The sequence below is a fragment of the Micropterus salmoides genome, unplaced genomic scaffold, assembly GCF_014851395.1.
Source record: "Micropterus salmoides isolate LMB-PRFRI ecotype aquatic unplaced genomic scaffold, ASM1485139v1 Ms_hic_scaffold_17, whole genome shotgun sequence".
Classification (NCBI taxonomy): domain Eukaryota; kingdom Metazoa; phylum Chordata; class Actinopteri; order Centrarchiformes; family Centrarchidae; genus Micropterus; species Micropterus salmoides.
Window position 1 is genome coordinate 5,663,164 of NW_024040817.1, and position 27,081 is coordinate 5,690,244.

Sequence of the window (27,081 nt, forward strand, 5' to 3'; positions counted from 1 at the left end):
TTTTTTTTTCTTCATCAGCTGAAGAAAATTAGCACTAATTAAACTCAGTTTTCTTACATCATAACTGAACAAAATAGGAAAAAAATGAAAATTTTTGAGGTTTTTTTTTCATTTAAAATAAATGCATGAATTACTGCATATTTAATTCTGTACAATCTCATTACATAATTTCCAGTGCAACATTACGAGAGATTTAGGAGGTTTGATGCTCTCGCTGATAGCAGTATGGATAGTAAAGTGATGTGACTGGTGATGTGGGGACAGAACGCTGAATTAATAATTCACTCCCTCCAGGATTTCGCAGGCCATTTTTTTATTGTTTGCGTCTAATGCTGCGTTCCAGGCAATTCGGAACTGGGAAATTTCTGACCTCCAACTAGAAAAGGTACCATGAACGCCACTTAAAGTTGGATTTCCTACTTGTGAACCGACTTCACAAGCAGCCGAATGACGTCACACACTGTAAATGGTAAACCATAAACTAAAAGGTAAAGTATTACATTAAAATAAAACATACTAGTATCAAATAGTAAAACTTGTTGTAAATTGATGTAGAAATGTTTTGTCAATGTTATCAGGTAGCTGGTTACAGTAAACAATCTGTGAAATTCATCTTCTCTGCCCAAAAGTTATTCAGGAAAATGTTAAAAATGCCCAGAAATGTGAAAACATTTGGAAATGTAGCCTCCAACTTCTGCTGACTTTTGAGGATTACCAACTAGGGTTGCAGCTAACGATGATTTTAGTACTCAAAGCTTCTATAGCTTATTTCAACGATTCATTGATGCGTCGTTTAAGAAGTACTTTTGCTTGTTTGCGACTTTCAGCGTCGGCCGATGGCAGAAACACAACTTGCCGTTATATGACGGCAGTCTTGAAGTCGTTGTGGCGTTCGCACTATGTGACTGATCGGTGACAGGGGGTCACACGCTACACGAGCTGACAGCAGCTGTGTCACTCGACGCTGGTCTCCAAACCACGTTTTGTCAAGAAAACATGTAAGATGTGAAACGTGAAATGACGCGAACCTGCACATGAAACAGCTGTTTGTTATTATAAAGACAAATAATCTGGGTGAAAGACTGATCAGCACACGCAGGTAGCAGGGATCATCTGAGCTACAGAGAGCTGCAGCTCCCGACACCCAGTTAACTCCTGACTGTGAGGTCACAGCTCACGGCCCAAAAAGCAGAACAACAAACGCACGTGGTCACATTTTCAGCTGAGGACTGCAGCTTACTTTGGCTTCAACTCAACAATCAGTCAGGACTTCAGCTAAATGCTAAAGTTACTGTTACCTTGTCTGTGGTCCATTGGCAGAACACCGGCTGCTTTCTGATCAGACGCCGTTGTGCTGTTGCCGAGGCGTATTGATTTTATCGATGAATTGTTTCAACCCTATTACCAACTGGTGTAGCTAGAAGGATACACAGTTAACGAGTAACGTACATTTATAAAATGGCCGTCCTTTTAATTAATACCAAATGCACTGCTGAGGGTTTAACTGCAGAAACTTGCCAAAGAAACATAAGTTTGTCACGGTCAGCCACGTTTATTGTTTACATTTATCATCACGCACCTGAAACGCTTTGAGGTTGGAAGTCGGACATTTCCCAGTTCCTACCGGTCTGGAAAGCGGCATAAAATGCCTGGCAACTTTTCTAAAAGTTTGCAATGTTTTGGGGTATTTATTGTGGAATAAGTGAAAACTGCAAAGGTAGATGTTATATTTTTAACTTTAGAATTGTAGTAGAATCATTAAACAGCCCCTCCAGGACTTTGCAGGCCTGACCCTGTATTTAAACCAGCTGACCTCAATTCTTTCTTGCAGCTGACCGGGATGCAGCAGCCTGTGTCTCAGTGTCTCGTCTGACGTCCTCCATGTGTTTCTGCCATGTGTCGTGTTTGTCAATCATGATTTCCTTTATGTTCGACCACAATACTACACGTTTTGCCAAACAGCAACAACCCCCCCCCCGGTAAAGAAGATTCAGACTGTGGTTTTCACAGCCCTTTTTTTAATCAAAAAATGTGAACGTTGGGATCACACATGTCTGCTGCGACTTGTAAGAAAGAGGTGAGTTTGCTGATGTGTGACGTTTTGTGGGAAACTGTGGTGATCAACAGGGATTAGTTAAACTTGTGTTAATAGTTACATTGTAAAATCCTGGGGGACCTGCAGCATTAACTGTAGAGCAGGATTTCCATTAAATTTAGAAAGTGAGAAATCAATTGCAACAGTAGACCCTATCACTAGATTTAAGATTGAACATCATCATATGTTGTACTGAGTTTTGTAACAACACACATTTTCAGTTTGTCTAGTTTCTCAGATATCTAGGCAAATTCATACGGGATAATAGAAGACCAAGATTTAACTTGGAAAAACTGCAGCTCTCTGTATCTAAGTATTATCATTGCTGCTAAACTCAGACTGGTTACACATGTGCACTTGTTAGGTTTTGTTTTTTAAATAATGAAGTTTTGGCCATTTTTTTTGTTTGTTCTGTAATTCAAAGACAAACAGGTTCCTGTTTATATACAGTTCCATACATTTACATAATCATCCATGTTAATGGGACATGACAAGTTAGAATATGCTGTTACGGCGCTAAAGGTGCTGTGAAACATCTGGACTCGCCTTGATAGGAGATATTAGTCTATCAGAATAGGCTGCCTCTGAAATGATAATAACAGTCATAATACCGTGAGAGTTTATGGGATTGAAAAAGGGAACACTAACTAGCATTTTTCAGATTGCCGCTCGGTGTAGATTCATGCCTAGATTTTAGATTAGAATCAGCACTAATTAAACTCTGTCCCCAAGTCATCATAACTGTAATGTCAGCAGCAGCCAGAGCGTTTACTAAATGCTTTATGGTCAGAATAAACAAAACTCGCAGAGGCTTTTATTTTGAAGCCACGTCCCGGAAGTGAGGCGGGTTCCCGGGCTCGGCCAGTGAGCGCGGAGCTTCCAGCCTCTTTGGGACGGATCAGCTTTGTCCCGTTGTTGTGCTGAGAAAGAGTCTCTGGCACCAACAGCGAGGAGCCGCCAGAGCCTCCGTGTGTCCGGATAAAGCTGCTGCTCTCCGGCTTCACCTCGGACTCATCTCCCGGGAGCCTCCGGAGCTACTGGAGGTAGCTTAGCATGCTAACCGGAAGTTAGCCACAGTGCTAGTTAGCGTGAAAACAGAGTTCGTGGAGAAAAGTTTCGAGCGATGGAAATGAGTAAAGTCCAGGTGCTGAGAGGTTTTATCAACCAGTGACTGAGTGCGGCTGTTTGAAAGGACGATATCAGAGTACGAGCAGGAACTCTGTCGGTCCAAAGAGGAGAACCAGAGACACCGGAAGCTGCTGGACGCGGTGTTCCAGCCTGAAGTCCGGCTGCACAGAGCAGGTCGGTTCTCTCTGCTGCTGCTTCTCTCTCTGTTCACTCTGACAGCAACAAACAGTTTAATGAGTTCAGGGTTTTCAAAGTGCGAGGCGGGAGGTTCAGTGAATGGAAGAGACAAAGTATTACAGTAGTTATCAAAAGAGATCACATAGAACAGCACACCTGTTGAAAGTGTTCAGAAATACAGTAGATTTGTTACTTTTTCCCACTTTATCAGAGCCAGAAACTTCTTTATTTGGTGAGGTCTGAAGTCATGTCAGCCTTTAAACTGCCAAACAATATCAGGGTATCTTGGCTCAGTTGGTGAGTGTCAAATAACATAATGATGATCCCATAGGTGTCCAGGTTATTGAGCGAAGGGGGCGTCTTTTCTCACAGTCTCAGACTTTGAAAACCTCTGAGTTAAGTGAAACAAACCAGCCAAAGAGAGAATCTCCCGGGGTCACATAAAGAAACAAACACAGCGACCAGCTAAAGTCTGTGTGAGAGAAACACTGGATGTTATTTATGAGAAAGCTGCCACACTTTATAACAAACTGTACGAAGTGTTTCCATTAAAAGCTCACGATTCTCTACCTGAACTAAAGAAGCTCCTGAGGAGAGAGTCTGCTCGCAGGTATAAAGTTTGAATTCATACAGAGGATATGTTCATACATCAGAAGTGATCACTGCATCTGTGTAATACTATCACTGGCTCAGAGTGGGCCTTTGGGGGGTGACTGCACATGATTACCTCACCAGCAAGATCTATGCATTTTCTTGTTATTTCTGACCATTTGATGAAATATGTCCACAACCTGGGGGAGTAAAGGCAGCGGAGACCCTGGACCCTGTCAGCCAATGTTTAGCTAGCTGTTCTACCATAGTGATTTGAAATTAGAAAGGAAAAAGCATCACATGTTGCCTCAATCTAATGTAAGTCAAACAATTCTATCTGCAATAGTACAGATGCTAAACAAAAAATAGGTCAGATACTTTATTTTGGATAATCTGCCTACAGATAGTTTATTAGTTGAGAATCAGCTGTTTCACTAATAAAACCATCTTCTGATATCAGCATACAGCTCTGATTTGATTAGTGCTGATGTTTTATTCATTATAATTCCAGATCATACTACAGGCTACTACAGCTCACCATTAGTAGCCTAATATTAATCCCAGTTGGACAAAACAGCAGTTTCATTTCTGTGGGTTGTTTTCAGTCGTTAAATTATTGAGCAAGAAAAACGCTCCACATGGTGGTCAGACTCTGATCTGTTCATGCAGAGTACTAACTTGTCAGTAATAACAACTGTGCATCCAGAACAACAAGTTTTGCTGTGATGCCTCAACCTTTATTTAATGTCCCGCCTCCTCCTGTGATTGGTCGGTTCACGAAAAGGGACTTTGACGAGCACCTAATGCAGACGGCTGCATGAGATCAGCAGGCAGGAGAGAACGGGAACAGGTGAGCGTCACGTGGTGCCCGGAGAACCTGATCTGGAGAGGACCGGGACTAAAATGTGAAAGTGACAGAACCGGTGACGGATTTTATATTTTAGAAAGAACAGGAAGTCATCGCTCCCAGCAGTGCGAGCTTCGTGGCGGAGCGTTCAGGCACAGTTAAACCAACGCAGCAGCTGGTTTATTAATCCAGCGGTGTGGATGAGAGGAGAGGCGACTGCTGGAAGTCAAGACGTCGTATTTAAGTTTATGTTCTGCTCGCTCAACAGCTGTTTGATAAATGGATATTAAAACACCATAAGAAAATATTTGATTCGCCTTTTTTTTTTTCATTTCTGATCATTTTGGCGCTGGTGATTTTCCTTTGCCGCTCGCATGAACCTCTTTGGGGGGGCACCAAAAATTTCTCTATGCAGGAAAAACCCTGACTACAGAATACTATCACACTAGACAGGCGTGCTTTAGTCTTCGGGTTTGATATGAGGTAGTTATTGATCAGCAGGGCAGACGGGATAGTAATTAGTCGAATCTCCACCTTCGCTTCATTCAGTGTTTCGTAGGATTCAGTTCTGTTTATTCCAGCAACACATTTTACTTTCACTTTAAAAAACACATAGTTAAAATGAGCCAAGAGTTAGTCAGGATCACGTCCACAATTAAGGGAAAAGTTTAGTACATTTTGTTTATTTATCGATTGCCGTTTACAGTAGCCAGTTGCGCTGTGCTTTGCACCCCCACTAGGTCAAGCAGACTCTGTGCAGACCAAGGTTATAATCGTTAATGAAGATGCATGAAATAATGATAATAAGTAGATGTGAAAAAACATTGTCGTTAACTGAAATAAAAATAAAAACGAGGCTTTACAAAAAAAACGTTAACCAACTAAAACAGTATTGTAGGATTGCAAAACTACCTAAAATGAAAGACTAAATGTCCTTAGTTTTTGTTTTATTTTATAGGACCTAAATGAGCCCACATTTCAGGTGGATATAATGCTGGGTTAACGTGTCAGCTGGTCATTATATTTACATGTCAGCTAGTGTGTGTTTTATGGGGCTCATTGATATCTCAGCCAGCCAGTCTCTTTGTGCTTCGCGTTGTTTTAATTCCTAGTTTTTGATTAATAAAGGTTTAGATTTTATTATAACTGCTTTCCAGTCATACTTTCCTTCAGGGTGCTAGAGGCCTGTTGTTTGTGGCTCCAAGGGGGGCCTCTGCTATCTTCCAGTTTCTTTGCTGTCTATCACCTCCATTTATTGCATTTTACCTATTTAACCAAGAATGACAGAGACTGATGTAATGAATTTCTTGGGACCACTGGGTAGTAGGATTAGGATAGTTTGCTGTTAGGGTTTGCTGTATGTAGGTTAGAAATTATACTCTATATTGTATTTGCTTCACTTATTTAGATGTGTTTAGTCTTCAAACATACATATATAATATATATAATTTACTTAGTGTGTGGGCCCCTATGTACAAGCTTCAGATAGCTTAAAAAACGGTGTCCCTTTTCACAAATATTTGTGATTGTACTTGTATTTTAATGTTTTGTGAAAAAACTAAACTGGACTGAACTAAACTGAACAAGGTCATTATAGTTTTTATTTAGTTTTGACTGTTTTCAATTTCAGTTTAGCTTTAATTCATTTTTAACGTGGGTTTTCTGGTTGCTTGCTAAGCAAGCTGCCAGGCTAACGGCGCTAACTGAGATTTATTTTTTAAGCGTCCTCATCTAGACATGGAGTGAAACACAATGTGACAGACTGATGCCAGCTTGAACCTGTTATCTTTGCACTTCATACTACAGAAGGCTTTCCAAAACATCGCTTATGAAAAAGGAGATTTAATAAAGTAATATTGACCGCAGCGTCTATGCAGGTTGGAAACTGACACTCAGTGCTTTGACCTAGTCTACCTGGTCCTAATATGCAAGCTGTTACACCATGAGGTAGCGTGTACTCACAGTTCTCCTTAATGTGTCTGTGTTTCAGTGAGTCCTACAGACTTCCAGCAGCTGTCGAGGAAGAAAGAAGAGGTTCCCCCTGAGCAGCAGGTGGGGAGTCCCAGGTCTGGACCAGGAGGACCCAGAGCCCCCACACATTGAAGAAAACGGGAACCCCAGTATGGACCAGGAGGACCCAGAGCCCCCACACATTAAAGAGGAGTGGAGCCCCAGTCTGGACCAGGAGGACCCAGAGCCCCCACACATTGAAGAAAACGGGAACCCCAGTATGGACCAGGAGGACCCAGAGCCCCCACACATTAAGGAGGAACAGGAGGAACTCTGGACCAGTCGGGAGGGAGAGCAGCTTCCAGGGCTGGAGGAGGCTGATATCACTAAGTTCTCATTCACTCCTGTCCCTGTGAAGAGTGAAGATGATGAAGAGAAACCTCAGTCCTCACAGCTTCATCAGAGCCAGACTGAACAGATGGAAACAGAAGCTGATGGAAAGGACTGTGGAGGACCAGAACCAGCAAGGAACTCTGATCCAGGTAGTCTTTTACAACCTGAGAATGAAGACAAGACTGAAGAATCTTTTAAAACTGTAGACAGTGTTGACAGTGATTACTGGAAGGAGACCAGAGAACACTGTTCAGCTGAAGAGTCTCTTGAACCTGAGACTGATGAAGACAACAGGAAATATCAGTTTGATTTAAACTCTCCCCATAATGATGAAGTCCTAGTCAGTCATAGGACACACGTTACTGACCAAAAAATGTTCAGCTGCTCAGAGTGTGGGAAAAGATTAACTCTAAAGGGAAATTTGCAGAGACACATGAGAATCCACACAAGAGAGACACCATTCAGCTGCAGTGTTTGTAGCAGAAGATTTCCTTCGTTTAATGAACTCAAAAAACACAAGTGTGTTGATGAGTCCTCAAATGGAAACCAAACTAAAGAGAACAGAGAGGCAGAGCCTCGAGCAACAAGCTCAGTTGAACAGATGGAAACAGAAGCTGATGGAGAGGACTGTGGAGGACCAGAACCAGCCAGGAACTCTGATCCAGGTAGACCTTTACAACCTGAGACTGAAGACTCGTCTAAACTTGATACTGAAGACAGTGATGATGACTGTGAGGAAACCAGAAATTGCCCTTCAGGTTCAAACACTGATGACATCCCTGTCATGTCTGGGACACACATTACTGATAGGAAATCATTCAGCTGTTCTGTGTGTGGGAAAATATTTACCCGAAAAGCAAATTTGCAGTGTCACATGAAGATCCACACAGGAGAGAAACCATTCAGCTGCTCTGAGTGTGGGGCAAGATTTTTCCTAAAGGGAAATTTGCAGTCACACATGAGAACTCATACAGGAGAGAAACCGTTCAGCTGCTCTGAGTGTGGAAAAAGATATAACTCAAAGCACAATTTACAGTCACACATGAGAACTCACACAGGGGAGAAACCCTTCAGCTGCTCTGAGTGTGGTAGAAAATTTACTAAAAAGGGAAGTGTGCAGAGACACATGAGAATCCATACTAGAGAGAAACCATTTAGCTGCTCCGAGTGTGGGAAAACATTTAATGCAAAGGATAATCTGATGAGACACACGAGAACTCACACAGGAGAGAAACCATTCAGCTGCTCCGAGTGTGGGAAAACATTTCCTATAAAGCAATATCTGACGAAACACATGAGATTACACATAGGAGAGAAACCATTCGGCTGCTCAGTCTGTGGTGAAAGATTTATGCTAAAGTTTTATCTGACATCCCACATGAGAAGCCACCCAGAGGAACCACTGAGCTGCTCTGAGTGTGGTAAAACATTCACTTTGAAGACAAGTTTGAAGGTACACATGAGAATCCACACAGGAGAGAAACCCTTCAGCTGCAGGGTTTGTGACAGAAGATTCACTTGGCGTAAACAACTCAAAAAACACAAGTGTGGTGGCGAGTCCTCACATGGAAACCAACTTGAGGAGAACCGAGAGGCAGAGCCTCGAGCCAGCAGCTCAGCTGAACAGATGGAAGCATAAGGTGATGGAGAGGACTGTGGAGGACCAGAACCAGCCAGGAACTCTGGTCCAGATAGTGATAACCAAAGGGTCTGATCATTTCCTGATCCGCTGTGATTTCACACCACAACACACCTCTGCTCGAACTACTGTTCACCTTTCGATGAATCAGTAAAAAATCCCTTTCTTGTCTGTGTATGAGCAGCAGACGGGTTCTGCTTTACTGGCTAGCTTACTTTTATCTTTTGCTTCATGCTGAGATAATAAAGCTGCTATCACACCGGTCTGTGGTTGGTCTGCTGACAGTAGAAAAGAGGGACAGTCGGAACGAGATGGCAGTGTTTGGGTTTTTATGTTTTGCATTTTTGTGCCCAGTCTGTTTCACACTGCCTGTCGCAGCCGTTAAAATAAACAAGTTTTTTCTTTTGTGAGGCTGAATATTACGAGCAGTTTGGTAGGGATATTGAAATGAATTTTAATATAACGCAGGCTATTTATTTTAGGTTAATAGCTTTACAGATTCAGTCTTTCAACCACTATTTGAGCACATGTTATGTGGGGTCAGACTGTGACTTTACAATCACATGTCCATGAGTAGCCTAAACTGTTTCGGATCTGTTTGATCGATATTTTTATCTTCAGTTATTGCCACTGGCATTTTGTCCTGTCAGGTTACAGCTGAATAAATATCCATCCATCCATCGTCTACTGCTTATCCTGCGTACAGGGTCGTGGGGGGACTGGAGCCAATCCCAGCTGACATCAGGCGAAAGGCGGGGTTCACCCTGGACAAGTCGCCAGTCCATCGCAGGGCCACACAACCAGTCACACTCACACCTAAGGACAATTTAGGGTCACCTAACCTAGTCCGACACCGGAGCACCACGCACACACGGGGAGAACATGCAAACTCCACACAGAAAGGCAGGGCCAACCGGGGTTTGAGCCCACGACCTTCTTGCTGTGAGGCTGAATAAATATAGCCTGTTTAAAATGAATGTAATGGGCTGTAGGAGAATTTCAGCATTTAAGGAAATTCCAGTCTGGTAAATGATAAATGAGCTACGCTGTATAAAATATTGTTAACGAATTCATCCTTCCTGCGTTTTAACATAAATAGCCTCTCATGGTCCGCGTTGGCATACATTCATATTTATAGCTTCACCCGATTAAAATGGAGGCTCTGCCTTTATTGACCCGTTACCATGGTGAATCGCTCCATTGATGATTGAGGGTCTTTTTCATCCCCACACGCCCTGCCATCAGGTTTAACATACTCAGAGTTGATTTAACTAATATTGATCAGCTGTTATGAAACAGAAAACTCAGTTTCACATCTCAGGCTCAATCAACTCAGAGCTCAGTGATAAGTTCAGAGTTTGTTACGCCTGCTTTCTGAAACAGGAACCAGGACCAGAGGTGAGTGTTCAAAGAAGAACTGTTCATTTCTAAAGACTGAAAAGTAGTGAGCGAGCAGCTTGTATAACAGTGTAAAGTAGTGAGCTTGTATAACAGTGTAAAGTAGTGAGCGAGCAGCTTGTATAACAGTGTAAAGTAGTGAGCGTACAGCTTGTATAACAGTGTAAAGTAGTGAGCGAGCAGCTTGTATAACAGTGTAAAGTAGTGTGCTTGTATAACAGTGTAAAGTAGTGAGCGAGCAGCTTGTATAACAGTGTAAAGTAGTGAGCGTACAGCTTGTATAACAGTGTAAAGTAGTGAGGGTGCAGCTTGTATAACAGTGTAAAGTAGTGAGGGTGCAGCTTGTATAACAGTGTAAAGTAGTGAGCGTGCAGCTTGTATAACAGTGTAAAGTAGTGAGCGAGCAGCTTGTATAACAGTGTAAAGTAGTGAGGGTGCAGCTTGTATAACAGTGTAAAGTAGTGAGCGTGCAGCTTGTATAACAGTGTAAAGTAGTGAGCGTACAGCTTGTATAACAGTGTAAAGTAGTGAGCGTGCAGCTTGTATAACAGTGTAAAGTAGTGAGCGTGCAGCTTGTATAAGAGTGTAAAGTAGTGAGCGTACAGCTTGTAGAACAGTGTAAAGTAGTGAGGGTGCAGCTTGTATAACAGTGTAAAGTAGTGAGCGTGCAGCTTGTATAACAGTGTAAAGTAGTGAGCGTACAGCTTGTAGAACAGTGTAAAGTAGTGAGCGTGCAGCTTGTAGAACAGTGTAAAGTAGTGAGCGTGCAGCTTGTAGAACAGTGTAAAGTAGTGAGCGTGCAGCTTGTAGAACAGTGTAAAGTAGTGAGCGTGCAGCTTGTAGAACAGTGTAAAGTAGTGAGAGTGCAGCTTGTAGAACAGTGTAAAGTAGTGAGCGTGCAGCTTGTAGAACAGTGTAAAGTAGTGAGCGTGCAGCTTGTAGAACAGGGTAAAGTAGTGAGCGAGCAGCTTGTATATCAGTGTAAAGTAGTGAGCGAGCAGCTTGTATAACAGTGTAAAGTAGTGAGCGTACAGCTTGTATATCAGTGTAAAGTAGTGAGCGTACAGCTTGTATATCAGTGTAAAGTAGTGAGCGTGCAGCTTGTAGAACAGTGCCCGTCCACTGGAAGGGCTTTTAACTTTATAAACTTAGATTTCTGCGTTACAGAAATTCAATTAATAACCTAGCTTTTCATTTGTTTCCAGAGGTGGAAAGTAACAAATTGTAATTACTCACGATACTGTAAGTGAGTAGTGTGTTTATGTACTTGTACTTTTAAAGTAATTTTTTAATCTATCTAATTTTACTTTTACTTTTAGTATGTTTTGTTGGAAGTATTGTACTTACGTAATACATTTAAAATAACATCTGTTACTGAGTAAAAATAAATGCTGTGCAACAGGACTGACTGTGACTGCGGAGATTCTCCAGCTGTAGTAGCACATGGATCAGGAGCGCCAGGCGTCATCCATCCAGAGGGAAAAATAACCGTCCACACCGCTCCACGCCCTCTCTCTGCGGATGGTCAGTGATCGTTCTCTCTGGCTAGATGAAGCCCAACGCTTCTGATTTTATGCATGATCCATGATGATGCAGAAAAATAGAAATGAATGGCAGAAATAGCACAAGACAATGACGCAAAAGACTGTGATTTAATAAAATAAGTAAAATTAAGATATTAAATTAGTATAAATAAGTTTTGCTCAGTAAATTTTAAACGAGCTACTTTTACTTGAGAACACATGAGAACACGTTACGCAGTTTAGTCAACCAACCAGCATCTTGTTCATTTTAAATCCAGCAGCGATCAAAGTTAAAGTTATTAATTAGTAAAAGTGTCACAACAGGAGAAACGCTGCAGACTCCTGTTTTTATGTCAGTTGTTGGGCTCATTAGAGTAAAGACACGGGGTCATTGCATTAACTATAAAATATAAAATCTTGATAATGATCATGCACACTTTTGTTCATAGAATTACAAAAGTATTGGCTGTTATTTTGATGTTTATACAAACAAAAAGCCAATTTTATTTGTAGTTTTCAATATAAAACTTGTTGAAATGGTTTCAGTGTGTGTTTCAGTACATTTTAATCTTTTTCGCCACACTTTTACAACTCTGTGATAACACTGATAACCGTGATAAATAATCGTGATATCAAATTTTCCTACCGTTTCATCCCTAATGAGTCATTTGATTTAGTGATTTGATTGCATCATTTCTTGTTTAATGTCCACCAAGCGCGGCGGTGAAACATTTGTATGAATGTAGATAATCTACATTACAGGTGCGTGTCAAAAACTTTTAATGTCATCAACAAAAAAACAGAAAAGCCAATTGGACAGAGGGAGGACACGGCAGGTTAACCCTTCGTTCTCTCATCATGCACAGCGGTGAGGAGTGTGAAAAGCAGTGGTGTGTGTTGCAGTCTAAAGCCAGAGGGGGGATTTCAGCACACAAATGGGATTCTTCACGCAGAGGTGAGTGCATTATCATTATGGAAAGTCAACAGAAATACAGAATTATATGTGGCCATACACTGGATTGTTTTTACTATGCATTCAGACCAAATGCAAATTTAATCCTCGTGTCACTTTCCTCACCTGGGTTTTGTCACTGGACCACTGCGCTCCTCTCGCCGGTCACGGCTCAGTTGCAGCAGCAGAATCCAGTCCGACTACGGGTGTTTTTCACTCAGCAGCTGTCTGTCGGCCGGCAGAGATTCAGTATCTCCGCTCTCTGCTACTGGGCTGTCCTTCACACCGCCTGACAGGAAATCGCATCTCTCTGCGTATTTGCATTGACTTTATATTTATTTCCTGGCCCTCCTGCCCAGGGCCTTTGGTATTACTCCCAGCACAGCTGCTGTAGGGTTTCGAGAAATATCCTGTCGATTTCAAAGACCATCCGCTTCTTGCTGTTTTGTGTCCTCCTTTCTTTTCCTGTAAAGGAAGTAATGCGGCCCCCGATGTATGCTCTAGCATGACCTAAAGTGGAGGGGCTGATGTTGTGGTTTCTGGAGCCCTGCTGTAACGTAGGAGGTAAACTGACCGTTCGCTAAGCCACGCCCCGAATACACAGCTGGCCAATCACAGCGCAGTATAGGACTTGCTCTAACTGAGGTGTGACACTTTCATGGACTACTGACTGGAACGTAATAAAGTCCTGCTGTTCTGCTTTTTAATGATTGTAATAATGAACAGAGGCCGACCAGCTGTACAGGAACACTGCTGATCCTTAATATCGTTGTCTTTTGTCTCAGTCGTCGGGGGATGCGGTGGTTCACTTGTACTGTGTGATAGGCAGGCTCAAACTGACTCAAACGGATTCAGTCTGCTGCGATGGACTGGCGACCTGTCCAGGGTGAACCCCGCCTTTTGCCCGATGTCAGCTGGGATTGGCTCCAGCCCCCTGCGACCCTGTATCCATCCAGGACTCTGCTAAGTTTTACGGTATTCATTGTCTCCTATTAGAGTAGCTACTAATGAGATAAATATGATTATGCACGTATGCTATCATCATAATCAGCACCTCTGTTACTGTCAATGCTGATGGGGGAACTGTCTTCTGAACATGCTCCATGGCCTCAGTGAACCTTTAGGCTGGTCTTTATATACAAACAGCTGGCTTTGTAAGAAAATATTGCAGATTCTGCAGGAGACCTTGTGACAGTCTGACTTATGGTTTCTTTCGGGGTTCCAGTCAGGTTTTCTCTCCTGACACGCAAGATATTTTGTGTTTTATGCAGAATAATATGTTTTACTCACCAAATGTCACCAAGGGTACATATACTAGCCTATGTTATGGATCCTCACATTGAATGCAACCAGTGAACAATAATGAAAACCACAACTCAATATGAAATGCAACAGAAGAAACATGTATTAAAAAACGGGTATCACAAAACAATAAACACAACTCGAATTACCCCTCAGGATCCAGTTCATTTCTATTCAGCAAAGCAGTCCAGTTCAAAAATAGTTCAGTTCCATTTTCCTGACAAACTGACCATCAAATAAAAATTGCTCCGTTCCCCGTTTAAATCTATCTGGATCAGAGTTCCTGGCTGGTCCTCCACAGTCCTCTCCTTCAGGTTCTGTTTTCATGTGTTCTGTTGAGCTGCTGGCTCGAGACTCCTCACTCTGGTTTTGATGAAGCTGCGAGGACCGACGACCGGCACACTGATGCCTTTTGACCTGATTAAGCAAAGTCAATGAGCTGAATGGTTTGTCTCCTGTGTGAAGTCTCATGTGTAACTGTAAATGTGCATACCGTGAAAAACCTTTCTTACAAAGTGAACAGTGGAAAGGTTTTTCTCCTGTATGACATCTCATGTGGTTCTGAAAATCTTCTGGGCAAATCTTTTACCACAGACTGAGCAGCTGAAAGGTTTCTCTCCTGTGTGAATCCTCATGTGTGTCTTCAGATTTGAGTTTTGGTTAAATAGTTTTCCGCACTCAAAACAGCAAAATGGTTTCGCACCAGAATAATAGTCGTGATTTTGCAGAAAGTTTAAACCTGACTGAGGTGCTCTGGTCTCCTTCCAATCATCACTGACTTCAGGTTCAGAAGAGTCTTCAGTCTCAGATTGTAAAAGTCTATCTGGATCAGAGTCCCTGGCTGGTTCTGGTCCTCCACAGTCCTCTCCATCAGCTTCCATCTGTTCAGTTTGGCTCTCATGAAGTTGTGAGGACTGAGGTTTCTCATCATCTTCTTCACTCTTCACAGGGACACAAGTGAATGTGAACTTGGTGATATCAGCCTCCTCCAGCCCTGGAAGCTGCTCTCCCTCCTGACTGGTCCAGAGTTCCTCCGGTTCCTCTTTAATGTGTGGCACCTCTAGTGGGTCCTCCTGGTCCAGACTGTGTCTCCACTCCTTCTGCTCAGAGGGAACCTCTTGTTTACTCCCCTGCAGCTGCTGAACGTCTTCATGACTCACTGAAACACAGACACAATGAGGAAAACTGTGAGTAAATGCTCACTTGGGATGTTCAATACAGGACGTTCAGTTCAGAACCAACTTGCTTTGTTTTGTCCGAGAATAAAGAGGAAACTTAGTGAAAATGTTTAATTATTTCCCCAAAGGCCGTAATGCTGAATGTTAAATAGGGTAACTGTAATCGGTAACCTTCCAAACATTAGGTGCATTTGAGATGAGTTTTACCGACTTGGTAGTCTAACGTGAGCTGCAGTTGACTGCAGAGGCGGGGTATAAAAACAGCGTCATCGAGTCAGACGCATTCTACCTGCGTGAGCTTAGAACAATGACTGATCTTGCGGCATTTTTCTTTGCCAACGCCGTGAGATCTGTCATCAGGCGAAAGTGTGGTTCCAACTTTGTGCAGCTGAGAAAAAAAAAGCAACTCTGTTTGCCAGACTCGGTGACTGCAGCTGCCCTGCTGGTGAAGTTTTGCAGCACCGGAAAAAGTTGGCCACAATTTATAACCAGCATGCCTTATTTTATGTCCAGCCTGCATCGCTTGAAGTCAAACGCACCTACTGTTTTAAATTACTGTGTGCCTACCTCACGGTTCCACCTTGTGGCATAACAGGGAATCATGTCAGGCAACATACTTTATTATGTTTTACTTTCTTTGATTCATTTTCTCTTTTTCAGAAACCACACAGACGGGGCTAAAGGAAAGGAAGAAGCTGAATAAAAGAGAGGACAGTTTGGTGAGGATGGACATGATGTGAATAAAATGCTGTGGCCTTTACAGTCACCTGATTTCGACCTGCAAGAGCAGATGATAGAACATAAAATCTCCTTTTCAGACCTATGTATTAATGTCTCACTGTCTCTGATGCTGTCTGTCCTTCTGTTCTGTCTGACTGCGTTTGTGTTTCTCTCTACTGTCTCTCTCTAGATCTCAGTGAGACGACTTGATTAAATAACAGAGGTGTACATCCCTCCAATAGAGTTCCACAGACTTGGAGCCCTGAAGCTGTTCTGGACTCCAGACTGAGACGCTTCATGTTGCTTTCTCCTTGCATTTGTCACGTATGTATATCGACAACTGTACACCCAGTCAGCCACTTTAATTTGTGATAAAGTTTTTTCTGACAGAAACAACTCTGTGATTTGACCAAATACTACTTTATGAAACATGTGACAGCCACCGTTAACTATTCTCTTTTATATTATGTCAAAGTTAGGAAAAAACTATTTTCTGTTCTTTGCAATTACACCCCCAAACGCTTGTTGGCAGCAGCGCTACAGCGTCCACTGTGTTGATTTTTGCCGGCCGAGCACGCTAACTTCCGGTTTAGCGCTCTGCTAACGTGAATGGAGGTAAAATTGTAAACTTGCGGCTGGTGTAGCCTTTTCAAATGCATCACATTCTGATAGTGAAACGAGTCATTTCGCTTGGGTTGCGACGGTCAAATAAATCGATCCACCGTGTTACAGCCGCCGTTTTGGCCGCTAGTAAAAGTTACTTCAAAGCACGGGGCACTTCCTGTTGGCTCGGAGGCATTACGAGGCTGCCCAGCCGACCAATCACTGTTCTTAAGGTCCGCGTCAACTCGATGAGGAGGTGCACGTCAGGCGATGGTGTATGCTACGGGGCTACGCAGAGGTTACGCCGTTCATTTGACGCAGAAGTATAAATTACACTTTTACCTCCCGTAGGTCGTAGCTAAAGCAAGAAGCAAGCTAACGTTAGATGGCCAATGCTGAGGTAAACATGTTCACTAACCTCAGGTTACTAACCTATTTTGTGTTCAGCGCTTCTTTGTTTGGGTCTTGTTGGATGAAGTTTTAAAGCCATGTTCATGATGAACGGCTCAGCAGCTGCCAGTTTAACTGGAGGCTAGATTAAAGGCCCATTTATACTCCTGCGTAGGGTCTGCGTGCGTAGCCCAGCCGACCAATCACAGTGCTTAAGGTCCGCGTCGCCTCGATGTGTAGCTACATTTTTGAGGAGAGATATGCCGTCGATTTTACGCAGAAGTACTTAACTGGTGAGAGTCCCTGATGTGTCGCAGGCTTCAGAATCCACTGACTGCAAACCAGGAAATACGTTCAGAGAAGTTTATCTACGTAATGTATGGTCATGTAGAGATCTGCTTCTGAATGTAGTTTGCAGGCTACATCGTTAACTGCACCATGATTCACAGGGACCTCTCCCACCTGAAGATTAGTTCAAAGCAAGGAGTGTGATCATGGAGGCGACTGCGTCGCTGTTCAAAACACTGCAAAACCTCAATAAACCGTCCAAATGTTCATGTTGTCTGTCTGGTTTGTGCCGCGGTCGGTTTACATGTGTTCTTACTAACATAAGGGAAACAGGCTGAAGACGCTCAGATGGAGCGCAGAGTGAAGACGCTGTTCAGGGTTGGGCCGAATGACGACGCCATCGTCCATCGGTGATGGCGGAAAGACATCATGACGTTGAGCCCCAGCTAAAAAAAAATCTAAAATTTTCACATTATACCGCCCTGTGAAAGCAGGTTTTACTGACCAGGAACATTCTTATTATTGTCTTTAAGTCTGCCTCTCTTCTCCCCACACTCACACCTACACCTCAGGTAAACACCCCGCCTCTCTCTGTCTCTCTCCCGCCAGCTGCTCCATTTTCTCCATCAGCAGTATGTTTTATAAAGTCGACTAAAAGACTGAGAACTCGTCTTTTTTACGTATATTTCCACCCGCAATCCGTTACCACGGCAGCAGGTGAGCCGCACGTCAGCTTATTAATGACGCAGCCTATCAAACAACTGAAACCTGGTCCGTGCCTAAAATATCCACCGTGACTTGTAACCTAAGTTAATCGTCTTCCTTTTTTTTTTCCCACGAGTGAAGTCGTGACACATGCTCAGAATACGACTGCTGCCGCTATCTTTGCCATCGTTACCAACATTGTCTTGCCAGTCAACATCTGTATCATGTATGGTTATTTATCTGACGTCATGCAGCCTGTAAGTGAAACAGTCTGGATGTTTAGACTCCGCCTGAATGCAGCGTGGAGTCAGCTGTGATTTAAAATCCTTTTGTACTCATGTGCAAGTTTAGCTCAGTCGGTACTGTGCGGGAATACCGTTATGGATCCCATTTACCCGAGAGACTGGCGCCAACCCAGAGACCCATCTGACGCTCTTCCTGCATCAAGTAGCAGCGTAGATGAAGATCTAGATTTGGATGTAGCCAACCCATTTATTTTATCATTGTTTATGTTTTTATTACCACGTTGTTAAAATTGTTTGTATTTTCATATATATATATATTTTTTTTCCCTGTTTTGTTTAGTAATATTTTAGCAATAAGTCCTTTATATTTTCATCATGTTGTATTATCTTAAGTTGTCTCCGTTGTAATCCTTTTTCTTAATAAAATCTTTATATTTAATTTGTTTGGACGGATTACCATTTGTGAGAACCTGTTTTGTTTGAGTAAAAACAATCCTTTAGCCACTATTCTGTTGTCTATTAGAGGCAGATATGTAGTCATTTAAAAGCTGTGTATTTGGTCTGTGGTTAGACGTCTATGAGACGAGTCTTTTAACCGTGAAATTGCTTGCTGGGCTCTGGACGTGATTGTTGTCTTGACGCTGGTCTCGTTACCGACCTGTTCTGTGCAGCCGGACTTCAGGCTGGAACACCGCGTCCAGCAGTTTCCGGTGTCTCTGGTTCTCCTCTTTGGACCGACAGAGTTCCCGCTCGTACTCTGATATCGTCCTTTCAAACAGCCCGAATATCTCTTCAGCAGCCGCACTCAGCACCTGGACTTTACTCATTTTCTCCACCAGCTCACAAACACTTTCTTCACTCTGAGCAGCGCTGCGAGGCTAACTTCCTGTTAGCATGCTAAGCTACCTCGTGGGAGAGCAGCAGGTTTATCCGGACACACGGCTCCTTACTGTTGAGATACTTTTTAAAGAAACAAAACAGAGTAATGGCTGCTGCCACCTTCTGGAGGTAGTTCTCTCCCACAGCGCCCGGTGTGTCTTGTTCTCTCTTTTTATTCCATCATGTTCTTCCTCTCTGATATATATTTCCTACAGTAAAGTGTTCTTCGCGTGGTCAGTAGCATCTAACCGTGTCTGTTTGCTCAGACACTCTCTTTTCAGTTAAATATGTTTTCCCTTCATCTGCTGACCCCAGAGCTGCTGCTTCTTCTTTGAGTTTGGCAGCTTGCGTCCTTAGTGTTGCATTTCTGTAATCTTAATTATTAAGCTCTTAATTATGTAACATGTGTGTACATAGGCTCAAGCGGTACATATTACCATATTTTAATACACATTTAATTATCTGTTAAGTTCTGTGTGTGTAGCAGGAACCACACTACACTGTTTTCTTTGTCCTTAAGTAGCAAGTGAAATATTCTTGTTCTGTTGGCAGATAATTTAGCTTATTTTAAGCAATATTTCTCCCAATTTAATGCTTTATTTTCTTGTTTTTCAGAGCTCAGGTTGTACAAACTTTCGATTAGTTATCAGTGTTGGGAGTACAGTACTGTTTTGCTTTTTGCTTTAACACAGTAATATAACTCATTACTAAAAAAGAATCTGTAATATTATACCCATTACAATCTCATTTTTACCCGAAGTGGTGTTTCATGATCAGAGAGGCTGCTGTCAGTTCATCCTGACCGATCCTGTCGGAAGATTCATATAATCAGTGACGTTATGCTGCTGGACCTCGTACTTACTTACTTTATATGTCGGAGGTCATCTAGGAGTTAAGTGTCTTAGGAAAATGAACCCAGGTCTCCCACAACAGAAGCATGTGTCTAATCCACTGCACCCTCGCCATCCCCCCCACTGGATGCAGCGTTTACTCTAAACCCATCCAAATGGCGTACAACTCAACCGTGCACACACTTAAGGAGTTTGATGTCCATTTGTAAATATGCAGTATTAGGAAGCTGAAGCAGAAGCTCCGTTATTGGATCTTTTGATCCGTCCATATACACCTGTACTTCCTGTACTTTCTCACCTGAACTTGCAGTAACTCTAAATCCCCCACCAGTGGTTCTAGTAACCACACAGAGGCTGTAGGCCACGCCGCTGTCAGGCAGAACTCCTTTCACTCGCCGGTCTCCTGTCCTGCCAAAACTTGTTCAAACTTGTTGTTTCCTGCTCCGTCCCTTCCCAGCCTGCAGACCTGAAGCACTTGTTTGTTTGGGAGATTATCTCCGTGCCCTCTCAAACGCATCCAATAATTGTTTCTTAAATACAGCAGCTTTTGTCCCTGCTTCGACTTGCAGGGAACACCCAGGTGATGTTCTTGCTGCCGATCCATACTGCACACACCTTGTATTTCAAGGATGGTACATTAACTCCTCAGTCCAACCCTACGAGGCATCTCATCGCATTTAGAACTTTTTCTTTGCATTTATTTATCCTCTTGATTTACTCCTTCCTTCCAGGGGAGATCAGGACTATATGCTGTGGTGGAGGGGAATAGAGCTGATGATCATAAATTACTTTATTCAGTATATTTGATCGTTGGTATGGCAGTCACAGCGCATACTCAACAGTAGTGACAGTGGTCCATCACACTGCTCACCAATTGTACTCCTCCCATCTCAGGGTGCCCCCACCCACTAGTGCTTCTCCCATCCCACACACACCACCAACCCTGGGGGTCCCTCAAATGCATCACACACTGGTTCCAACAATTTCACACTTCTGACACCATATGTGACGGAAAGAGCAGTCGCCCCACCCGGATTTGAACCCGGGTCTACAGCGTATCAAACATGCTACTTGACCGCAACGCAACAGAGCCAGGCTCGTTTGTATGGCAGTCACAGTGCGTACTCAACCGTAGTCAGTCCGTCACAGTTCCCTTGAAAAAGACTCGATGGCCTACAGGCAGCAAAGTGTCCTTTGCTCACTGAATAAACATCGATTTGCTCATTCCCAGCACGTTATTATGAAACTGCACAGCTTTCACAGGGAATTCCAACAATTCTGGACCTAATAATAATTTGAAATAATACTTCTAACAGACTTTTTTTCCCTTTGACAATTACTTGTACTTGAGTCTACTCCACGGCCACCTCTGATCAGTAAAATACAAATGAGTACACACTTATCCACAGCACTTACTTCAGCTTTATGTTGGTTTGGGGGAACATTACAGTAGGTTACACATGCAGGGATGGTGTATTCATAGTTTTCATGTGACGTCACTTTCCAAGGAAAACGTTCCCTTGGAGGTCAAAAAGACGTTATTTTCCGTTGCCCGCCAACCAGGAAGCAAGTGATACACCTTTGAGTTTGTTACTTTTGGTTGAGGTGCTATCGGATGCACTACTCAACGAGGAAACAAGCCTGGGCTCATAGATGAAGTATTCCATTCAAGATAAACGCAAACATTACCACGCTGGTAGGGACCTGGCGGTTTTTTACGGCAGAAATACAACAGCGGGTGCTGTAAAATGGATCGCAATTAACCAACACTTACAGTTTGTGTCTATATGCATCTTTTTCTTGAGTTAAGAGGTTATCCAAATAAGATTTAACGGCTTTTGTGGCGTCTCTACAAGGAAATCTAGCGTGAGCCGCTATCTTGATGACATGACTCATTGTGGGTCCGACTCATTGTGGTGGGCCGAGGCCAAAAACGCCGGGCCTATATTTTGTCTCAGTCCAGCCGTGTGTCGGGTTGAGAGTGTGCTGTATATAAAGTCATGGAGCGTAACAAGAATCAGCAGGAAGATCTCAGGAGGGCTGGAGGTCATGAACCTGTCAAGAGGAGCAGATAGAAAAACCTCTTTGATTAACAAAACTAGATTAATGGGAAGACTTTATCTCCAAAGCAGAAGGTTGTGCTTGCAGCTGTATTTGAATGGGTACCAGCACATAATGGCATCAAAAGAAATGACCAATCTCCTCCTCCTGGATGTACCTAGAATCAGGCCTTAAAACCAGAGGTGATCGAGTCTTTAGTGTAGTTTATGTTTTGTGATCTATAAAAAAGTTGATATTGATATGAAATTGTACCTCAGTATCTTTGACAAGAGATTCTCAAACTTGGGTCCAGGGACCCCCAGGGATCCTTTAGGGGGTTTCAAGGGGTCCCCAGCAAAAAGGGGAGACATTAATTGTCACCATAATTCTATCCATAAGAACACATGACTGTTTTGCTCATGGGCTTCTTTCACTTTCTGTAATCAACCATCTAAAAACAAAAATCCTATCAGACAAAATCCTAAAAGACAAAATCTTTTCTAATGGGGGTCCGTGGTTTAATTTGTGTCACTTTACGAGTTCTTGACATGAAAAGGTTTGAGAACAACTGTCTTAGAGTAACTAATATGATCAAGTGGGTTTAATTATCTCATTTTATAATTTAAAGACTAGTCATTCTGATCCACACTGCATAGCAGTCGGTGGCAGTAATACACCAATTCGTAGTTTGCCAACTGCTAATAAAGCTGACAGAAGAAGAAGAAGAGGGAGAGAGAGAACAATGGTCGTATAACTGGGGCTTTAAGCTTTCTCCAAGTAAGTCTTGCCGTATGATGTTTACCAGGAAGAAAGGGATGGACAAACAGAACCTGGAGTTAGACGCCCACAATATGGAAACAGTAGATCATCTTAAATATCTGGGGATGTGGTTATACCAAAAGGGAAAATGGAAAATATACATCGAAAAGGTGGAATCATAATGCAAGAAAGTCATACACTTAATGAGAGCAGTAGTGGGGAAAGACTGGGGAGCAAATAAACATTCACTGATGTATATTTACAGGCTCTAATGAGGTCAATAATAGATTATGGATGCTGTGTATATGGAGCAACAGCTAACACACATTTGTTGAAGTTGGATAGAGTTAGTAACAAAGCATTGAATTTGTGTTGGTGTAAAGAGATCAACACCAATTAAAGCAATCCAGGTTGAGTTAGAAGTGCCCTCCACCATGAAAAGCTCAAGCTTACATACTGGAGTCGCTTACGTGGATGTGTTAATGAAAACCATGCAAAGAGCATTATTCAGGAACGTCGGGAGTACAGTTCTTTTAAAGTTAATGGCTTTGGCTGGTTAACAAAGACTAAATCAGATGAATATAGATTAAATAATACCTGCTTCTCCCTGGTTAGTAATAACCCTATTCCAAAAACTGAGACTTAAATGTATTGGAACTAAAAAGCGAATGGGAAGAGAGTGGGAAAGGACATCTGGCAAGTCAGTACATAAGGAGTAAATATTACAGTTACTTAGATACGTATACAGCCTGATCTAAAGATGAAGAGGACAAGGTAGAAAACCCTCCTGCCAACATTCAGTCTGTTTGTTGACCATTTACCCTGAGGCCCAGGCTGACAGGACAGTCCCAACAGAGGGCACGCTCGGATTAAGACGGCCCTTTTCATCATAGACTACAAGCATAGACCAGTAGTGTATAACACTTTAACTCCTCCAACAACTCTGGATAAAAAGAAGGGAATGGGACGACCCCATACCTCCAGGTGAACTTCAGCAAGCATGGTCAGAATGGGAAAATGTGCTTCTAGACCTGGCCTACATCCAGTACCCAAGATGGCATGACTTTAACATCCCATGTCCTGTTAAACAAAGACAACTGCATATTTTCTGTGATGCCTCTGAAAAAAGGCTTATGGGTCCATAGCCTACTTGAGGATGGAGGATGTGAAAGGAGAGATTCATGATTCATTTGTTCAGGCAAGATCCCGGGTCGCCTCGAGCTGTCTGCAGCCCTGACAGGAGCACAGCTAGCTCAGTCACTAAAGAGTGAGTTAACAATCCCCATCAATGAAACGGTGCTCGGAACCCACTGTAGTCCTGACCTAACTCTTGTGGAGGGAACCCATCAAACCCTGCAGGATAATGCCAAACACCAGAAGTCCTAACCAGCCTAGACACTGACAGCTTTCATATGGCCCTACGACACTTCACAGCACACAGAGGTCAGCCCTTCAAACTCCTGTCAGACTGTGGGACAAACTTTAAAGGAGGAGCAAAGGAACTCGGTAGGAAAACCTTTGCTTCCTTGAATCCAGCACTAAGTTGGAGAAAGGGAAAATCCAGTTCAAGTTTAACCCCCCTAACGCCCCCCACTTTGGAGGAATGTGGGAGAGGGAGGTGAGAACAATTAAAACAGCATTGCGAGTGACACTGGGGGCACAAACTGTTACGGAGGAGGTGCTTAACACTGTTTTGATAGAAATCAAAGGCATCCTGAACTCAAAACCCCTTGGTGTCATCAGACTTGGCTGACCCTGACCCTGTGACCCCAAATCTGCTCCTCATGGGCCGGCGGGATGCCTCTGCTGACTCAGACCTTATTGGGCCAGCTCCCAGTAGATCACTTCTCGCCTCCAATCTGACAGTGTCGGAGGTAGTCATGGTGATGGACCCACAGCTACCAAGATGGATGTGTCCGCACAGGAGAGGTTAACATCAAGGGCAAACTGTACATCAGACCTGTTGCAAAACTAGTATCCCGACCCCAAACCTGCTTAGACTAGTACATTTTTTAATTAAATCAAATGTGTTCCCACATTTGAGGGGCGGCTGTAGAAAACCAATGTATATTTTCCATTTTCCCTTTTGGTATAACCACATCCCCAACGTGAAGTCTTGCTAATCCTTTCCAGTTGATTATGCACTGGATGCATTATTTGAGTAAGTTCTGTATTTTTGTTATAGTTATTGTTGTTTCCTTGTTCAATAATGAATGAGTGCTTTAATTTGATTAAGACCTGACGGAGTCCTTTCTGTCTACTGATTGTTTTTATTTGTCTTTTAGCTCTTCAATCATCCGTCAGTCAACTACTGAAGTGATAAAATTTAAAGGACAATAAACTGAACGGCTCTCATCTCTGGTTCTCATGTTTTAACTGATGTGCCATTGCAGAAGCTCTATTTATTATCCAGCTTCCACAAAGGCAAGTTTCTACAGTAGGAATAGGAAGATTTATACCAACAATGAATGTAAGCATTGGGAAAAGATTACCTGATGAGTGGCCTGCACTACGAAGGGAGTTCAACCTACTCAGAGTTAACTCTGGGTTATCAGGCAAACTCAGGGTTGACAAACTCAGTCGGTGTTAAATTAATTGGAGTTGGTGCGCATTCGCATAAAAGGGGCGTGTTCGGCCGCGCATGCTCCGTATTTCTCCAGAGGAATGCACGTTGGTAGTGTCAGGAAACTATGACCGTAAAGACAAGTTAACGGCCAAATCTAATATTGTGGCGACCGACAAAGCCAGGGAGGCTTGTTCACATTAAGTAACTCTGTAGTCTAATTATCTTCAGTGTTCTGATTGTAGTTCAAATCTCTATCCTGTATTTTATGGGATCCTCTTCTATGTGTAATATGATTAAGATGTAAAGGTACAGCTGCACATAAAGTCCACTGTAATAGAAAAAAGGAGCCAGCGGAGAGGGGGAATAAACAGAGACTGAATTTAACTTCCAGGATTAATCTACTAGTAAAAAACATGAATATTCTCTGACATTACAGTCACACATTTATGAGAGAAACTTCACTTTGCAAGGCTGCAACATCACACACACGTCTGCCGTGTAGTGTGGACTCATTGGAAAGTTATATTAAACTTTGCGGATTCAGCAGTGAGGAAACACTCCTGAGTTTAGCCCACAGTCACTTTGCCCTGGATCGGGTGTATTCAGAAGAAAACTCCAGAGTGAATCGGGATGAAATCTAAACACATTTTATGAAGTGGTTTGTAGCCTATATATCCTACTTCTCATCATTAACACTGAGTACAGATGGTGCAGGGGAACCTCGAGTTAACCACGAACAAAACCTGCCCGAAGCGGTTTAGAGATACAGGTTATATTGCCATGGCAACAGACCCCGGGTAACAGCTTTCATAGTCAGGTTAACCGGGAAGTTACTCCTGAAGTTACCTGGATAAGCCGGTTACCTCGCTTCATAGTACAGGCCACAGGTGTCTGCAGAGATGATGGCGATTATTGTAGGACTGCAGTGGGTTGAGGAAGAAGAACCAGACAGGTGTGTTGATTCTGTATCAGCCCTTTATAGTATTCAAAATATGATTTATTAGATGACGTAACAGACATAATAACATGTTGGATGTTTAAGGCAATTTGTGTTTGTGTGTGTGTTCAAGAGGCAGAAAAATGGAGGTGGGCGGGGGAAACTGAGTTGGGAAGTAAAGAGATTAAATGCTTTGAATTTAGGCAAAAAACCAACAAGATAATAAAAAATAACAAAAAAACAAAAAAGGAGGGGAGATTAACTAGAAAAAGAAATTAAAAAACAACAGTGAGAAGAAGAGAAAAAAACTAAATGAAGGATATAAAATATAAATAATTCTAAAATTTAATCGAGTAAAACGTCTTTCTGCCTCCCTTCTCCTCCCTCCTTCAGATGCTGCTGCGCCATCTGAAATCTAATCGAGAAGATCTAATGCTAGAAATCCAACTACGTTTATTTAGACTACGGATAGATGTGAGATTCTGCTGGGTGCCCACGAAGGTATAAAAGGGAATGAGGGAGCAGGCAAAATAGCTCAAAAAATCAACCAGGACGAACGATGTCATAAATGACATTCCCCTTAGAAAAGGAGAAGCTATGAAATGATGAAGAAATGGCAGGACAGGTGGGATGTGGATAAAAGTGGAAGGAAATATTACAGAAATCTATTAATGCTCAGGGTGTGACCAGAAGGAACAGAAGAGAGGAGAGCGTTTAACCAGGCTGAGGTTTGATCACACAGGGTTAAATCTAAAAACATTGTTTTTAATGGGCAAAATTCAATCAGATGAATGTTTGGAATGTAGGTCCAAGGAAGATGTAGAACATGGAAATATAGGGATGAGAGGATGAATATCTGAAAAATATAGGGATATATAATAGACACACACGCTTGCCGTTTTATTTATCTATTTTATTTTTAATA

General features: G+C 42.6%; 3 protein-coding genes and 1 long non-coding RNA gene across 5 annotated transcripts in view; 3 read left to right on the forward strand and 1 right to left on the reverse strand.

Annotated features, from left to right (window-relative positions):
- The first annotated feature begins 2,819 nt into the window (after positions 1 to 2,819).
- The window catches only part of LOC119906892 (zinc finger protein 665-like), a 35,812-nt gene continuing 11,550 nt past the window's right edge, over positions 2,820 to 27,081 (forward strand). Inside the window, exon 1 of one of the 2 annotated variants that reach the window (XM_038724331.1) lies at positions 2,820 to 3,239. In XM_038724331.1, coding sequence (XP_038580259.1) covers positions 3,219 to 3,239 — 21 coding nt within the window. In that variant the 5' untranslated portion in view covers positions 2,820 to 3,218. The remainder of the gene's footprint in view (positions 3,240 to 27,081) is intronic. The other variant, XM_038724332.1, reaches the window with a different exon arrangement.
- LOC119906900 (gastrula zinc finger protein XlCGF57.1-like) lies at positions 3,233 to 9,085 on the forward strand. Its single transcript, XM_038724346.1, has 2 exons — positions 3,233 to 3,397; positions 6,829 to 9,085. The coding sequence occupies exon 2, from the start codon at positions 6,961 to 6,963 to the stop codon at positions 8,818 to 8,820; it is 1,860 nt and encodes a 619-aa protein (XP_038580274.1). The 5' UTR covers positions 3,233 to 3,397; positions 6,829 to 6,960; the 3' UTR covers positions 8,821 to 9,085.
- LOC119906923 (zinc finger protein 24-like) lies at positions 14,076 to 19,651 on the reverse strand. The gene is made up of 2 exons (XM_038724383.1): positions 18,783 to 19,651; positions 14,076 to 15,154 (listed from the first exon to the last, which is right to left on the reverse strand). The coding sequence occupies exons 1-2, from the start codon at positions 18,949 to 18,951 to the stop codon at positions 14,547 to 14,549; spliced, it is 777 nt and encodes a 258-aa protein (XP_038580311.1). The 5' UTR covers positions 18,952 to 19,651; the 3' UTR covers positions 14,076 to 14,546.
- Positions 15,065 to 16,286, forward strand: LOC119906939. The gene is made up of 3 exons (XR_005445058.1): positions 15,065 to 15,182; positions 15,834 to 15,892; positions 16,084 to 16,286. It is a non-coding gene; the product is annotated as an uncharacterized LOC119906939 (long non-coding RNA).